The 17389-nt window shown below is 41.6% G+C and overlaps 3 protein-coding genes across 4 annotated transcripts; 2 read left to right on the top strand and 1 right to left on the bottom strand.

The window, feature by feature from the left end:
* Positions 1–2976: 2976 nt before the first annotated feature.
* LOC116198696 (protein DOG1-like 3) lies at positions 2977–4523 on the top strand. The gene has a single exon (XM_031528920.1). The coding sequence runs from the start codon at positions 3253–3255 to the stop codon at positions 4123–4125; it is 873 nt and encodes a 290-aa protein (XP_031384780.1). The 5' UTR covers positions 2977–3252; the 3' UTR covers positions 4126–4523.
* A 536-nt stretch (positions 4524–5059) lies between these two features.
* LOC116201989 (aldehyde dehydrogenase family 3 member H1-like) lies at positions 5060–9707 on the bottom strand. Of its 2 annotated transcripts, none has more exons than XM_031533487.1 (12): positions 9532–9707; positions 8379–8489; positions 8002–8254; positions 7650–7718; positions 7459–7555; positions 7136–7342; positions 6916–7031; positions 6723–6827; positions 6205–6377; positions 6033–6123; positions 5795–5944; positions 5060–5705 (listed from the first exon to the last, which is right to left on the bottom strand). In XM_031533487.1, exons 1-12 carry the CDS (start codon positions 9567–9569, stop codon positions 5466–5468), a joined length of 1650 nt encoding a protein of 549 aa, XP_031389347.1. In that variant the 5' UTR covers positions 9570–9707; the 3' UTR covers positions 5060–5465. The 2 variants fall into 2 exon arrangements, with proteins under 2 accessions (XP_031389347.1, XP_031389348.1); XM_031533488.1 differs by lacking the exon at positions 9532–9707 and adding an exon at positions 9470–9492.
* Positions 9708–14827: 5120 nt separating this feature from the next.
* Positions 14828–17388, top strand: LOC116200082. The gene is made up of 2 exons (XM_031530759.1): positions 14828–16056; positions 16686–17388. The coding sequence occupies exon 1, from the start codon at positions 15216–15218 to the stop codon at positions 16047–16049; it is 834 nt and encodes a 277-aa protein (XP_031386619.1). The 5' UTR covers positions 14828–15215; the 3' UTR covers positions 16050–16056; positions 16686–17388.
* The last annotated feature ends 1 nt before the right edge of the window (position 17389 follows it).

Below are 17389 nucleotides of genomic sequence, written 5' to 3'. Positions count from 1 at the left end.
GATTCTGAAATTGCCGAAGGTGCTGAAGACATATTTCCTCTTCAATTTGTCACACAAGAACAGAATTATATATGTGTGTCTTAGCTTGTTACTCGCGTGTGGGAGAGATCAGACTTGATAACGCATTGTATAAGTCGATATTGGTAATAGAGACTATGACCATATTTAAACTAGATCACGTCTGCGAATTTTTTCTATACATATATATTCGTGATTCTCATACGTACAGTAATTCCTCTACCAACCAGTCAGTGCAAAGGAAATATGTCGATAATGTTTCCGTTTATTAGCGTCTTTAGTGGATTTTGAATCCACGTACTGTAAGTAAAGTTTGCCCATTATATGCTCACCCGAAAATAAAATTAAAAAAAAAAGTTCGTCTATTATAAGCACGTTTATAAATTGCAACACATGCACGCTGTGATTACATGATTTATTATTTATTCATTAATACTCCCTTTACGCTAGGCCTATAGCAAACGGCTGTGACAATTCAAAATCATACATGGTATTTAACTGCAAGTTCGATACATTGTGCCGCATTCCCGTCATTTAATTAGTTTCACTCTGTCTTAAAAAGTAAAAACTATACCAGCCAATAGGTTGTTGAGTATAAATAAATCAGCCACGTGTATCTAATAATATAAAAAATACAAAGAGAATTTTGAGATTATAAGAAAATTATGTACCATCCGCTTAAGTTTTTTGGTTGTACACGAACTCATCTACTTTAGGTTTATTAGAAATTTAAGATGATATAAGAGAAAGGTAGTGTATCGTAATAGAGAAGAAGTTGCATGTTCGATTCTTATTGTAGGATTATTTCGTACTTTTTCATTAGTTATTAAGATTTATATTTTTTTATTATTAAGATTTATATTTTATTGCTCTAACTCATGAAACTCTTTTGTAGAGAAAACAAAAACGAAATTTAAGATGATATTAAGCTCATCATTTTTGACCTCACAAGCCCAATGAAGCATGCTGCTTCTGTGCCCAGTCTGCCAATCGTATCCATACCAGCCCAATCCAGCCTGCTGTTGGATTTAAGGATGACAACTTTGCCGACGCATACGGATACTATGAGAATCACATTGTCATCTAAAATCACACCATACCTGCTGATGCCACATCATTTTTCCCGGGCCACGTGTCTCTACGTGACGGGCTCTACTCGTCGCAATACCAAGGGTCCCAAGGATGTCCGCTTGTGGATCCCTTATTCTTTTCCACCCAATACATCGTCCATCAAATGTCGACCTCCAGTCCTGCTTGGGCTTTTGGATACTCAAATCTTCGACCTCAGGTCCTCCTTGGATCCTCAACCTCAAGTATTCCTTGGGTCCTCGACCTCAAGCCTCCCGTCAATCTCAGGTCCTCCGTTGACCTCCTTCCCATCGGTCCCCTTGACCTACAGCACCTCAGATAAGACACTCCGACGCTCAAGTTAGAGATAAAGAGAGAAGTTCTCAAAGTGAAAGAGGGGGAGAATGGACTTACCTTTTCCTTTAGTGCCTCCGATTTATAGAGAAATTAACTTGAGGCGTTAGAGTGCCTGAAGTGTATTTAATGACTTGTATCACTTATGATTGTACACAGTGGATATTAAGATAAATTGTAGAGGTGGGGTAAATATGTTTTTTAGACTTATCGGTGTTTGTTGTATCCCTCGCGATGCGATGATTTTAGAAAGCGATAATCATATCGTTGTGACAGTTAAAAAAAGGAATGCAGTCTTTCAAACCGAACTACGCCATAAAACTATGTATATTAAATGAATATTAGAAAAATATAACCAATTAATTACAAGAATCAAGTGGGCTGGCTTTGTCTAGTTTTGAAATAATAATTTGATTATATTCTACTTCATTCTATTCTTCTCTCAATTCAATGACATAATAATAATTTTTTCCATATATTTTTTTAACCATTATTATAACTAATTTTTTAATAGTAAATTATCTCAATTTTTTTTAATTTTTTCTTCAATTTTATAATAAATTCTCTCACATACATTTACTTAACAATTATTACAGCCAATTTTTCAATAATAAATTTCTCGAACTATTTTGCCTTCATCTCATGAAATAGAGTAGAGTAATAATTCTACTCTGAAACCAGTCACAAACTAAGCAATCAAACAATTTCTTTATTTCTTTTTAAATCTAATAGTGTCTCTCTAATTTATTTATTATTTGATGGGCTAAGAAATCAAGTGAGATTCTCATTGAGCTTGGGGCAATTACTTCGGAAATGAACCAAAAATAAGTATATAGATAGAAGATAGATAAATGGATAGATACATAGATACATAGATATATATCCCACCGAAAAATATAGAGATACATAAAGAATGCGGTATGATTTTCATTCGTGATTTTTTTTTATCAAATTTATATGTGCACTGCATCGTGACGGTTTTTAAAAATTTAAAGATTACATCCATATCATAACTATGATGCGATTATACCGTGTAAAATGTGGTGTGGTTGTCCATAGATATGATTTATTATATTCATCACTGCTATTCCTAATTGAACATATTTTATTTCGTGCTCACTCTGTGCGTCTTTCTACACGCCTTACTTCTCGCATCTATGTTAGTATGCTAACATAGAGTCTTCTTTGGTTTCGTGTCCCCACCATGTGAGAGAGAAGAGCTAGGAATCCTATATCGAAAAAATAAAAAGAGAAATATGGTAATATAATAATGTGATAAGATTGAACGTGGTCACACTCACTTTTAAGCTATTAGGATTAGATATGACCCGATCACTTGTACCTCAGTATATGCGAAAAAGAAAGTACATGCTACAACGATGGTTGCGTGACGTGTATTGCACGGGTATATAATGAGACAATATGACACTTAGCGTAGGACAAAATCAGAATCCTACTTCCTCGGAGTTGAAAATAATACGCTTACAAGGGAGGTTATGAACTTATCAAGGGAATTCATGAATGCGAATTAAAAACGTATGGAAGACTCACTAGAGAGAGGATCAAAGCCAAAACATATCAATTTCTGAGTCAGGGACTAGTAGTACTAAATCCTTTTCCTCGAAATTGGAAGAAACTAGGTACGCTGGATTTGTAGCAAAAGTACAAAGACAGCAAATTTAATGTTGTCCAAACCTAAAAACCATGAACCGCCTCATATGCTTCCCACAGAACCCATAGCTGCTTTGGGTTTAGCCCTGAAACCTTATAACAGAGATCTCCCGATTCTTCCAGTGTCACTTTTCTGCTTCTATGCAGACTAATATAGAGGCCATGGCCATGCCCCAAAACAGCCACAGCATACTAATGGCACCTATCATTAGCAACGGTGGCTCTCCAGCCCGCGAGAGCTTTCGCAGGTTCTTCGAGTGCTGGCTCGTCGAGCAGAACCAGCAACTCCAGGAGCTCATCTCCGCCTCCTCCTCAGTCGCTTTCGCCAACTCAAACCATCCCGATGCCGATGCCATCCTGCAGCCGCTCATCGACCGCGTAGTCCGGCACTATGAGCATTACTACCAAGCCAAGTCCCGGTGCGCCGAACAGGATGTTCTCTCTATGTTCTCCCCGTCGTGGAGGAGCTCCCTTGAGGACGCGTTCCTCTGGATCGGGGGTTGGCGCCCCAGCATGGCCTTCCACCTGCTCTACTCCAAGTCGGGCCACCAGCTTGAGGCCCAGCTCGCGGAGCTGATCCGGGGGCTGAGCACCGGCGACCTCGCCGACCTCTCCCCTGACCAGCTCTCCCGGGTGGACAAGCTGCACCAGAGGACCATAACCGAGGAGAAGAAAATCTCTGAAAAGCTCGGGAAGCACCAGGAGACAGTCGCGGACTCGTCCACGGTGGAGCTGTCCCACGTTATGTCTGATATGCTGCAGAACAGGGACGTCCCGGGGAACAGGAGCCTTGACAATATCGAGGAGCAGATCGAGAACACGCTCGTGTCCAAGGAGGAAGGGCTCCAGAAGATCCTGAAGAAGGCCGATGAGCTGAGGCTGCGTACGCTCAAGGATATCCTTAACATTCTCGGCCTGACGCAGGCAGTCCATTTCCTGATTGCTGCTGCCGAGCTGCACCTGAGATTTCACGACTGGGGCAAGAAGCGCGACGACGAGGTCCCTTTCCAGTAGGTGAGTCGCTCGACATGCTAGGACCGGATCCCCAGAATGAAGAGTAGCACTGAGTAATGATAATTATTAGCATATTAAGCTTGAAGTTGTCTTGCTAGCTGTTTTTGGATTCCTGATCTTGCTGAACGTGCCAACGACATATTTCCTTATCTGCCTCGCAATACCAAAAACCTATATGTGCAAGTTTTGCTAGCCGTGTGTGGGAATTGGGCTTGGTAATGCATTGTATAAGTCGATTTGGTTTTAGAGTTGAGATGAGTTGCGTTTTGATTTTAATTTGGTTGTAATGATTGTTTTGTTGAATTATGAGAAAAAATGTGAAAAAGTAATGAATATCTGAGAGAATTTAGTATTAAAAATTGAATTGAGTATAACGGAGGTGTATGTGGATTTATGTATGGGTCCCACCTTTTTTACTTTAAAGAGTTGATTTTTGTTGTGTAGTGAGTAGAGTTAAAGTTATAATTAAAATTTTAAAATTCGATTGCGAAACCAAACGGAGTATAAACTTTTAGATTGTCTGGCATAGACAGTCTGTCTCAAGATCAAGACTAGTGACTCGGATGTGCGAGTTCGGGTACCATATTTTTTCACAGTAACCGGATCCTACCTTGTAGTGAATACGTTTTAAGATTTTGGATTCGAACCCTACCATGTGAAACCTGGAACCAAAAGCTACCATGAACCTGAATTATACTATAGGTTATAGTTGGAATATGTAATTTTTTTTTCTCTTCAAGCACAATAAATGAAATAAATAACTAAAATCGAAAAGATTTTATTCACAATCACGCAAAATAAATAAATGTTGACATAGATTAATCGGATCGCATTCATGCATAAAACTAAAGGATTATATAATAGATAAAGCAAATATGCAATCAAAAGATTATATAGCTATTTAGTAAAAAAAAGATGACGTAACTCTTCTTAGTAGACAAAGCAAATAAGCTCTCATTAGGATTATGTACCTATTACATTGCACATAGAGAATTATGTCAATATAAAATAATTTTTCAAAAAAAATATAAGTCTCAGGTATTTGTTCAGTGAGTAGTCTATACGAAATCGAAACCTATTTTCACCGGTTTCTTAAATTATTACCCGCATCCTACCCGATTTTCAATTGAAGTTACACGGACCATATCCTCAATGGGTAGGTTCCAATCGGTTCCGGATATATCCGGTATTCATGCACACCCCAACTAGTGACGACTAATCTCGCTAAGCCCCATCTTTCTTTGTGAATGTTTTATGTTTGATTCACATGCAGCTACGACTTTTCATACGTATCCGGGATTCAGGAGGAGAAGATGCATATAGGCTGCAGCATTTGACGCTCATTTCCTGTACCAACTAATCAAAGCAAGAATAATGCCGATAATGTTTCCATTTATCAGGGCCTTCAACAGCCTCTGCTTCTTCGGCGTGTATGGAGGGTACCTCACGGATGAGTCTCCCTCGAAACTTCTGTACATAACTCCCTTCTTGTGGCTAAACGCATCGAATGAAAATTTACCATGGTATGCACCAATCCCGCTCTCACCGATCCCACCAAAAGGCAATCCTGGAACAGTAACCTGCATCATGAGCAACTCCAACTTCAGCATGTAATTTATTTGGATTTACTTCTTTTGCGCGAAATAACAGAGTGCAGAGGGAAGATTACATGTAGGATTGCATCATTAACAAGCATTCCTCCAGCAGATACATTCTGAACAAATTCCTTCTTCAGCTGTTCATTGTTGGTGAAGAGATACGCTGCTAGAGGCTTCGGTTTCGAGTTTACGACCTCAAAACCTTCCTCTAAATTTTCAACCTGTTAAAACCAAAATCTGATGTCATAAATGAAGAGAGAACTGAAGAAATGTAAGGGAAACAATGCTGAGCTGGTCCGAATGCCTCACCGTGAGAATGGGCAGCATTGGCCCGAATATTTCCTCCTGCATTATCTGCGAATCCTCGGGAACATCCAACAGGACAGTCGGAGCAATCTTTCTACAACAATGAAATTAGTCAGTACTGGACAGTTTGTATTGCACCTACAGGACAAATCAGAAAAAATAACACCAGCCTTACAGTAGCTTCTCCTCTCTTTGTCCCCCGAGGACAATCTTGTGATAGACCCGTTCCTCGTCCAAGAGGTTTACCAAACGTTTGAAGTGAAATGCGTTCACTATACGAGACATGTCCGGCGATTCAATCGGCTTCTCACCGAAGGATTCCTCGATCCCTTTTTTGAGAGCATCAATCTGGGTAAAATATATGTGCGTCAGCTTTGATTCTCAGAAACTCTTTTAACTGATCAATCCGTTTGGTTAAATGGGAATCTGCAAGAAGTTTCCATTATTTACAGTTTCCTTCTTCCTTGAAAGTAAGAAAAACCAGGAATATGAAAAAGTCTCTCAAGACCCTCTCCAGGAATACATGCAGTGGATTAAAGACACGCCTGATCGATCATATAACGGTTTCCAAACTAAGTCCTATCTGGTACATCTTCTTGTATATTCTTGATTTATGATGTAGAAAAATCTAACCGGGAAATGAAAAAAAAAGACAGACTGAGGACATATCTTTCGGGTGTGAAAACGACTTACCAATTTGGGAGCGAATTGTTTCGTCGTAATGATGTAGTCAATACTGATGCAAGCTTGCCCGCTATTAGCAGCCCATTTTCCTGCTATTATCCTCCTCACACAGACCTTCACCCCAAAGGTGTATGATTTTAATTAGGACAAAAATAATCGAATGCAAAGTTTGGTTTCGAGATTGTTATGGTCTGCATCTTACCTCTAACTTGACATTTGAATCAACGATGGCTGGGCATTTTCCTCCGAGTTCGAGAATTACCGGAGTGAGGTGCCTCGCAGCAGCAGCCATAACTATTCGACCCACTCTACCACTGCCTGAGTAAAAAATACACTTCTTTAGCTAAATTAGACTTCAGACCTCAGTCAGGATGCCTATGCCCTCCGTCATCCTCGATCATTCCCTGTAATAGATAACAGACCTGTGTACATTATCTTGTCCCACTTCTGGTCCAGTAGAGCGGTTGTCTCAGGAACTGCTCCTTCGACGACTCTGATAGCGCTCTTGTCCAAATACTCCTCCAGTAGTCTTGCCAGAAGCGACGAAGTGGCTGGAGCAATTTCCGATGGTTTTAATACGACAGCATTGCCCGCAGCTATAGCTCCTATAACTGGGTCTAGCGATAACACTGAACAACAGAAGGGTAGAAGATCGGTACTCCATCAAGCTAAAGGGAAACAGCAGTAGTAACTAATATGAAACCGAAGTAGGTGTATTCTATAACATCGATTTACATTCACTTACAGAAAGGATAGTTCCATGCCGAAATGACCAGAACAACCCCGAGTGGTTCCGACACTATTTCTGCTGAAGAAGGGTAAGTCGTCATCGAAGTTTTGACCTGAAAACTCGGGTCAGTTCCATATTAAAGCTTACGACTACTTGTTATAAGTATTAGAATGATAACAAAGGTCTCCAGAGATAGGACTGTTCACCTTCTCCGGCATCATCCATTTCTTTAACTCCTTGAGGGCCTTCTTACATGATGACTTCGATGTGGAAATCTGCAGAATATTTGAAAAGGTACCAAAAGCGGCAATTTTTCAATGACTTACATCCTTTATTTTCAATGCTCTATCTGAATCTGGAGAATGGTTGCAATGTTCGGTTTTCTTCGCCAGAAAACTGCTCAGGAATCTTTACTATCAATTTATCTTTTCCAAGAAAACCATAGCAAATTCATGTTTTTCCCAAGACACATACCCTAAACTCGCGTCTGGACATGCTGAAGAGCAAGCACAATGATAGATCATAAGACTTCAGGAGTCACTAAAAAAGGCGACGAACCTCGGAGAAGAATGATTCGAGCTCAGGCTTCGAGAGGTCCATGTAAAGAGCTTGGATAATGTCCTTCTCCCTCTCCTCGATCATCTTCTCGATGCCTCTGAGCTGGGAAACCCTCCAGTCGTAGCTCTTCGTCCTGCCTGACTTGAAGCTGTCCCTGAGCTCCCGAATCAACAGTGAGGCCTCGCTCGCGCCGAACACTCTGTTCTCCTCCTCAGCCATCACCGGAAACGTCCCAGATGCAGAGGCAGAGCGACTTACCAGAGGCAGGGCAAATATATACGTGTTACAACGACAGGTCGATGACTCCGTCGGCAAAGCCCAATATGTAGAGACAGACACAGAGAGGAGAAAAGGAAGGAGAAGGAGAGAGTCATTACCAAAGAAGGGAGATGGCGGGACAAGAGCTAAGGACAGGAAGAAGCGGCAGATCGGATTTAGCTGTAAAATGGTATCCAAATACGAGAGTCCGGCCGCATCCACCAGCTGCCCTGTTCCATCAGTAAAACAAAATCCTGAATGAAGAACCTCTCTCAGCCATTGTGCCGAAGAATCTCTTTAAACTATATAGATAAATCACAAGCATTATTGTGCAAATAAACGTCCAATAGCTTATCACAAAGTTTGAACATACGGTCCTAGACATGTCGCCTTGATTGACAGATGCTTTCGTCACCGAAAAAATATGCAGAATATCGAACGATTGCTTACTGTCTTCTATCTATCTATCGATATATTTCATATCGAGGCAGTTCACTATACACTGTGGAATGGAGACTGAACTACGAGGACCAAATAATATGGTGAGCCAACTCTCGAGCTGGAAATTTCCCATGAATGTAACTACAACTTCTAAAAGGGAGAGAGGCAGTTCACTATACATTGTGGAATTGAGACTGAACTACGAGGACCAAATATTACGGTGAGCCAACTCTCGAGCCGGAATTTTCCCATGAATGTAACTACAACTTCTAAAAGGGGAGGGGGGGGGGGGGGGGGGGGGGGGGGGGGGGGGTGGTGGTGGATTACGACTCAGCTAACAAGTTTGGCTACTAATGGTAAATTTATGGGAAAAGGAAAAATAAAAAAATTTCTTTATAAAACTCAACAGCCAAATTGACTATGTTCTGTTTCTGTCTAGACCAAATGGCTAAGCCCGTCCTTCTTCATCTCCATTTTGGCCTCTCCTCCCCATCCTTCTCCTCGAAGAAACACAAGCGACCCGGGAGCAAACGGTGGGAGCTTCGTCCCTCCGTAGGACCCATAAGCACATCTTCCCTGACAATAACTAGATGGCGATAGCAGATGTGTTCAATTGAAGTGTTAAATATGATACTCGAACTTTAAGCAAGGCTTGCAGCAATCTCGCTCGTGCGAAATGCGTGCTGGAGGAGAATATTATATATATGTGCGATTCTTAATCATATATATACATATGTGCACTTATAGCAAAGAGGGCAAAGAAACAGACCAGAGCATAAAATAGTGCCAGAAAAGGTTGAACACAGAGAGAGAGAGAGAGAGAGAGGCAACCTTAAAACTTGGAAAGTATTAGCGGAGAGGCAGGCCATGATAACACCAGATTTTAAAGGGGTAACCCAACAGATATGTCTGCAGGATCTCCACTCGTCGCCATTGTCTGGAGTTGAAGAAGAACTTGGAATTGGGGCCGTGTTGGAGACTTTTGAGCCATTGAAACGACCAGAGGTGGAGGAGGAGGAGGAAGAAAAAGAACAGGACAAAGTGCTTTTTGGCTCAATTTGGTTCTGTGGAATGTGACACTGCCCCTGAGAAGGACCTGACCCTGACTTACGTGACATTATTAGTGTGCACCGCTTTGTCGTTCAGCGGACTTAAATCATATTTTCTCGCAAAACACGTGAAAGTTAATTTGTGATATCAGTCCTTTCAGGGTCGGTCTAAACAGGGCATATTTTTTTTTCCGCCCTTTATGGGATTTGTTCAATACAGTTAACTGGTGGGTTCACAACATCAATTTAATCTGATCCGGTTATTACGATTGCAACGTACCAATGTCTAGTTACGAGATTTTACATCGATATATCAATTCATTCGGAAAGGTAACTTATGTTGTTCCTTTCATCTATCTCTTTACAATCTTTAAGGACGGTAAGTATGGGCACCTTCCATTGGAGCTCCTGGTGGCTTTTGTCTATACGGTCTAAGTTCAATCTCCTTTTTCTCTCTTCTGGTGGCCTTTCCTGGTTCCAACTCCTCTTCCCTAACCCGATCTGGTGTACGGCTGTGAATCGCGCTTCCACTCCTTCTAATCGAGGCCCCTAATTACGAACCGACCTCTTCAAGACCGGTGTTTCAGGCCACGTCTCTGCCACCGCGTTGAGTGAGAGAGGTTGAGTTCCTTTATCGATATTTTAGGTAAAGAGTTCCTTTATCTGTATATCTATCTATCTATCTATATTGCAAATGGGAGAACCAAAGTAGTTGAGTAACTTCCATATTGCTAATGCTCATGAGAAAATAATACAATTAATTAAGAACCGCTAGATTTGAAAGAAGTTAAGGGCGATTTAGTAATTTCTACGTTACCTTTAACCAACAAGTCAAGTGCTTGCACAATTTGTTCCTCCACTCCCTCCTCTCTTCGTCTCTCATTTGTCATTTCACACGGTAACTACATCAGCTTCTTTTTTCTTTTAAATTTCTTTATTAAATTTATTTCATTATCTTTTATTTACACTTTAAAATGACTCTACCATAAAATATAGAAAATTAATCATACAACGCCACGCCACGCGTAGTCCGGGTATAGACTTTTGTATCAGTATAAAAAAAAAAAAATTCATGGTCAATCGAAATTGGAGCCGGATTTTCATGTTTCCGAGGCCCTTTCTTTATCATACAGCCCCTGTCATTGAAGATCAGTAAAAGGCCGTTTCTTTACTGAGATCCGCTTGCACCTCCGAAGATGTTCGACCACTCTTAATCCCACCCACCCTTTCGTTATTGCCCGAATAGGATTTTATGAACTTGAGGATCCTCCTTTCCGGGTTTACATTCGATATTCTTGTGGTCAGCACGAGGTCCAGATCAAACTAGATGCCTTTCAACTAGGGGTGTAAGTCAAATCGAATCAACTCGAGAATCGAGCCAATCCGACATAACCGAAAATTTTCAATTTCGGGTGATTCAAACCCCGTTATTGGTTCTTGGATCAACCATTGAACCAACCCGACAAATCCGATGGGAAACCGAATTGGCCCAAAAAACTTTAAATAGTAATAATAATAATAATAGGGCCCAGAAGGTTCTTTGTTTTCTTCTTTTTCCCACTTAGCTTCTTATCTCTATAGTTTGACTTTTGAGAAAACTGAAGCAAATGTAGCACATTCGGTCCATCATATGCTGTAATGGTGTAAATTGAAGTTTGGCTGCATGGTTGACGTTTTGAATTTTAATGAATTGGTGACTAGTGTGTGCTACTATGCATGGATATTGGAACATATAACGTGTTGAGTTATGTTGTCCCATGCGAAAAATATTGAGAAAAAAACCACAAGTTTATATGAGTTTTAGATCCAACAACATATTAACTTAACCTTTTAGGTTTTAAATGGACTCAAGTCCGTGTAAGTTCAAGTGAGAATTTTACACATCGCATAAAATCTTTTTAATGAGACACGTCGACGCTTGTCTCAGATTGGTGCTGTCTCTAAGGAATGAGTCTTCCTTTTCTTTTATTTTGTTTTGTTTTTGTTTTCTAATTAGTATCGGGTTAATCGCGAACCCGACCCAAATAACTCAAACCGCTAGTGCTCGGGTTTTCTAAGTATATTTTATTATTATAAGAGAGTATTTGTTTCTATGTAAAGCTCAAATTTTACGTAGTATTTTACGGCGTTTGTTTGTAGAGGTCATAAAAGTTAACCATTATAATCATTTGCTTGAGTTGAAATTTTACAGCCGTGGTCGGTAAAGATTTTACATTCAAAATAGGTAGAATTGTTAGATTACAACGGAGACTACGGTCGTGAGATCCATAATCATCTCTATAAAAATAAGTTATATAGTATATTATTACCCACATTACTTATAATCCAATATAATTTACCAAATACAACAATTTTACATTTCAACTTTTAACTCAAGAAAAAAATTCCATAGTTAAACTTCCCCTTCAATTTTCACATTCCACGTAATTGAACAATACTCAAACCAAATGCCCTATCAATGTAATATAAGACTATGTCCAGTGGGGGTTTTCCCCCCCCGGGAGAGACGTCGCGTGGCATCTCTGTCTCCTGGGGGAAGAAACCCCGTACTAACACGTCTCTCGTCAGAGACACGAGTGAGAAACTGTTGCGTGGCGGCAGCGGGCCCACGCGACAGCTTCTCTGCCCTTTTATTTATTTATTTATTTATTTTTAAATTTGACTGTTGGGTTTAACGGCCATATTTTCTTAATTTTTTTATAAATTTATATTTAAAAAATTACTTATAGAAATACATTACTTCCCATTTCAATTTCACATTCAATTTTTCATTCCTGCTTCAACTTCACACTCAATTTTCCACTCCTACTCTAATTTCACCACAATTTTTTTCCTTTCTTCTATGATAAAAAAAATACCGATCCAAATCAATTTAATCATTTCGGATACTATATGTCAAATCCAAACTTCCCCAAAATCCAAATTCCCGTCTTCTGACTCCTCCAACAACCAAAACCATAATTAGTAGTTTCTTAATCAGCCACATTATTCACACATGTATTATCCCTGAACATTTTTTTCCCTTCAATTTTCACATACCATATAATCTAACAATACTCTAACCAAACGCCCCTTCCATGTAATCTAAGACTATGTTCAGTGGGGGTTTCTCCCCGCCGGGAGAGACGCCACGTGTCTCTCTCTCGCGCGGGGGGGAGGGGGGAAGGAGAAACTGTTAAGTTATGGAGCCTGAAGTACTGTGAATCCGGGTCGAGATTGGCGATCCAACTAAAAAAAAATTAGGGTTTGTTCCCTTTAAAACAGCTGTTTATATCTCTTGTAACCCTAACTAAAAAAAAATAGTCGATATACCTGGCTTGGCGGCGCCCCCAGACGTAGTCAGAATTACTGACGAACTGGGTAATCAATTCCGTGTGTCACTTTTATTTTTTCGTTCATATTGTCTTCTACTATCGTACATCAGACGCAACAGAAACCTCCTGCCGATGCGTCTCTCGTCAGAGACACACATGAGAAGCTGCCGCATGGCAGCAATGGACCCTACATAACAGCTTCTCTACCCTTTTTATTTATTTTTTTTAAAATCTGGCCGTTGGGTTCAACGGCCAAATTTAAGGTTGTTAGACCCCTAACAGCCTTAATTTTTTTTATATAAATTTATATTTAAAAAAAATTACCTATATAAATACCCCATTACCCACTTCAATTTCACATCTAATTTTTCACTCTTACTTCAACTTCACACTCAATTATCCACTTCTACTCCAATTTCACCGCACATTATCTCCTTTCTTCTTTGATAAAAAAATGGCCGATCCAAACCAATTTAATCGTTTCGGATACTATATGCCGAATCCGAACTTCCCCCAAAATCTAAATTCCCGACTTTTGACTCCTCTAACAACCAAGCCATAATTATCAGTTTCCCAATCAGACACATTATTCACACATGTATTATCCCTAACCATAACCCCTCCCATTGACTAAAATATTGGATTTGTGGGTTCATCCTCCTAATTTATAGGTGGAAGGAGTTCGAGATCTAGAAGTGCCAATGTGGACTCCAGTTAATCTCCATAGAAAAATTCTCCTCCGCCATTCACTCCACCTTCCAGCGGTGGCCCCGGTGACATTGACTCGGACGTTGAAGAAGTTATACCTCAAAATAGAAGTAGCCGCACCAGTAAAAGATGACAATAGGAAGACAATGAGTCGTTAATCAGTGCATGGCTAAATGTGGGCAAGATCCCGTAGTCATGGATGATTAACCTGGCGCTACATCCTGGGAGATGATCCACCAGTATTGCCTGGAGGTCGACTGCAAGCGCTTCTCCATGAAGAAGTCTAACTCGTTGAAGCAACGCTCCACAAGATTTGCATGATTGTAGCGACCTTATGTGGTTTCCACGTACAAGCCGATCGTCATAGAGCAAGCGGAGCAAACGATGATAATGTGCTGGAGGTGGCTTATCATTTATACTACGAGACGTATGGCGTAAAATTTAATATGGTGTTCAATGGAATATTCTCCTCCATGAACCAAAATTTTTAAATCTTATCGACTCTTTTGGTGAAGGTTCAAAGCGGACGATGACAAATGCTTTCGGTGAATACACAACCTCCTCCATCGGCTATGTGGATATTGATTCTCAGGTGCGTCCAGAAGGCAGATATGAAACTAAGAGAAAAATTGTTAAAGGAAAATCATCTAAAGGGAAGAAGGCAGTTGCTACCAAGCGAGACAAAGCGACAAACACTGTAAAGTCTCTGCCTATTAGTATAGAGAGTCAATATGGTGAATTGCAGAAAATGAAGGAAAAATAGTTCGAGATCATGCAGGAAGAAGTTAAGGCAATGCATATAGAATCTGTCTTGAGACTGTGGCAATTGAGTCTCTTTTTAAGAGATTTGAAATTAAAGATTGTGACTGTATTAATGAATTTTTCTTTTTGTGAGTTTGTCTTTATCTAACGTGACGTTTATGTAGAAGTGTGAGTCCAGTTTAGAGACTCAATTAGAGGCTAGGGATGGACATAGTCTAACAATGCTCGAACCAAACGCCCCTAAGTGTGTTTTCCCAACCCAGACTGATCATCGGCCCGAATTTGAAAAACCCGACTCAACTCGAACCATTTCATCCCTGCTTTCAACTTGTTTCGCAAGTCGAACTGTATCAAATGAATAAAATCCTCGGTGAGAGACTGAGAGTGGGACCCTCCCCCGGTCTTCGACAAGGAAAAGGGCATGAAAGGAAAGGAAACAGACGGTTGAATTCTTTAACCCGTCGAATCATCTTCCATTGGAGCACGCAACTCTGCTCCTCCGACCAGTACAACCAAGCTCGTCTCTCCTCTCCCTTGTCAAAAAGCAAACCCCCCATCAAAGGAAAAGGTTCAGAACCAGACAACACTACTCATCTTCTCTCTGGACTGTCCCCTTCAACTGCCACTGTGATTTGAGACGGACAGACCGACCAAGGGAGAGAGATCCAACGACAGCACAAAGATGCTGCCTTTGAAGCTCGTCCGCTCTCTGGTACTGAAGGAGTCCCTCCACGCCCCTCTCCCCCACGACCCTTCACATTCCTCCGACGACGACAGCGACGGCGCTGCCGCCACCTCAGGAACCCCGATCCTCGTCTTCCTCCCCACCAGAGAGCTCGTCACTGACACCTACAGGCTGGCCACCATCGCCAGGGACATGGGCATGGACCTCCACCCCACCCCTTCCCTCTCCCACATCATCTTCACCTACCCATCTTCCCCTTCCTCCCCCTCCCCGTCATCCTCTTCCTCGTCGGCTTCGCCATTATCCTCCTTCCCTTCCTCCTCGTCCTCCCTGCTGCTCCTCAGCGACGCCGTCCCCCTCCCCTTCCCTTCTCTCTCCCCCGCCTCGATCTCCGCCCTCCGGCATTTCGCCTCCCTCTCCAGGGGCCTCTTCAAGCTCGTCCTCGTCAAGCACTTCCGGGATTTCGGGGAGCTCGATGGCTCCGCCTTCAGGAACTGGAACTGCTGCTCCGTCTCTCTCTTCTCGCGGCTGAGCCGCGAGAGGATTGGGACGATGGACGGGTTCTCTCGGGCTCTGGCTGGGAATGGGTGGACCCTTTTCAAGACCTGGAAGGACCCCAGCGTGGGGCCCGCAGATCCCGGCCATGCCCGCGGAGGCAATGCGGTGTACCTCTTCAGGAAGGTGGACTCGAACCGGGTTCGGGTCCGTCGGGATAATGGGGAGTGCAGGATTAGGGAGTTGAGGCTGCCAGCATTGGATTTCAGGAATGCCCCACTGAGGATTTTGCAGTATGTTGTGCTGATGACCGATGATGTCTTCTATCTAGCATGAGACAGAGGCAAGTCTTGTGCTTCTTCATTCTTGTCTCCTCAGTAAAGTTTCCTCCTTTAGCTTAGCCACTGCTGGTACCCAGTTCGGTTTCTCGAGCCGAAGCTTTTTCTTGCTATGCATTTGTTGCCTGATGGTCAAATATGTGGGTTGGTATGGTGAAGTTAATGGTTTCAAGCAAACTGTTCAGAACAGAAGATGATACAAGTATATGTAGAAATTAGCTTCTGGATGAGTTCTCATAGGAACCCATAAAAATGTTTAGTTCTTTCGATTTGGTGCGGTATATCTGTGTTCCGGAAGCAATGCGCAAATTCTCAGGGCATCTTCCCTCTTCTGGAGGGACAGGGGTGCGCTGATAAATCTTGGTCCATGTATCGAGTCGTTTTGCTGGTCATCAGATATTGGTTGCACCGGTGTCATTAGATGCTGCGGCTAGGCCAAACATGCTTAGGTCCTGAATTTATGTGGCCCGGTTGGGCATGCTATAAGGAAATGGAATAGAACTCCATCATTTTACAATTCGTATGCTATATCATTCTATCTCGTTGTATGGTACTGATAAGTGAAAATAAGAGTTCCTATAGCGATCACCACCAGCCATTCACATATCATCTCACAGAAAAGCTTCATTTGCAGGTTCTCACCGGTGGTTCCTTTTGCTAGGGTAAGCATAACAAATCCATTCTCCCCAATGAGCACTTTTCTGGATGTGCAAGCTCGAGTGGGCAGAGAGGGGCTTCTCCTACCATGTCTAAAATCAACCATCACATGATACTACCTGTCCACGTATTGGTGGTGACTGCTGGTTTTGGTAATTGCTAGAATTTTGCTTTCACATGGTCAATCGATACAATACATTGAGAGAGATGCAGAAAAGGGCTAGTGAAACCCGACCCATGATATCTGGTCTCATGCTAGCTACTTTATCTTAGAACCGCACACTCCTCAACTTTAAATGGCTCGTCAAGGCTTCATCAGTTAAGTAGACCTTTCTCGGACATATGATACCCTCAATATCAGATGCTGAATTGCTGGACAGTCTCACCATTGTCGTTGCTTAGACTGATGAATAAGATAAGTACAGTTTGCTACCTTGCGAGCCACTGATATACTTGACGTCTTAATAGCAGTTGTTGCTTCAGAAGCTGCTGATATACTTGCATCTCAATGACTCAGTTGTACTTGTTTACTTTGTAAATAACCTCAGTAAAGTACAAAGGAGACCTATGCAATGGTCTTTCGTCAGTCCTACTGTTTTCTATTTCATTTCCTAGGACTCCTCTTCGTAATGCCATTGAAGTTTTAAGATTGCGATATTCTATCATCAATCGAAAGTGAAT

Source organism: Punica granatum, chromosome 3, assembly GCF_007655135.1.
Source record: "Punica granatum isolate Tunisia-2019 chromosome 3, ASM765513v2, whole genome shotgun sequence".
NCBI lineage: Eukaryota > Viridiplantae > Streptophyta > Magnoliopsida > Myrtales > Lythraceae > Punica > Punica granatum.
This window is presented reverse-complemented; position numbering and strand designations above follow the sequence as displayed.

Excerpts from the sequence above, each read along its gene's own strand:
- LOC116201989 (XM_031533487.1), bottom strand. The coding sequence starts at position 9,569 with ATGGCCTGCCTCTCCGCTAATACTTTCCAAGTTTTAAG. Across the intron at positions 8,490-9,531 it reads AATACTTTCCAAGTTTTAAG|GGCAGCTGGTGGATGCGGCC; the intron begins GTTGCCTCTCTC and ends CTGATGGAACAG. Across the intron at positions 6,828-6,915 it reads ATTCAAATGTCAAGTTAGAG|GTCTGTGTGAGGAGGATAAT; the intron begins GTAAGATGCAGA and ends TTTGGGGTGAAG.
- LOC116200082 (XM_031530759.1), top strand. The coding sequence starts at position 15,216 with ATGCTGCCTTTGAAGCTCGTCCGCTCTCTGGTACTGAAGGAGTCCCTC.
- LOC116198696 (XM_031528920.1), top strand. The coding sequence starts at position 3,253 with ATGCAGACTAATATAGAGGCCATGGCCATGCCCCAAAACAGCCACAGC.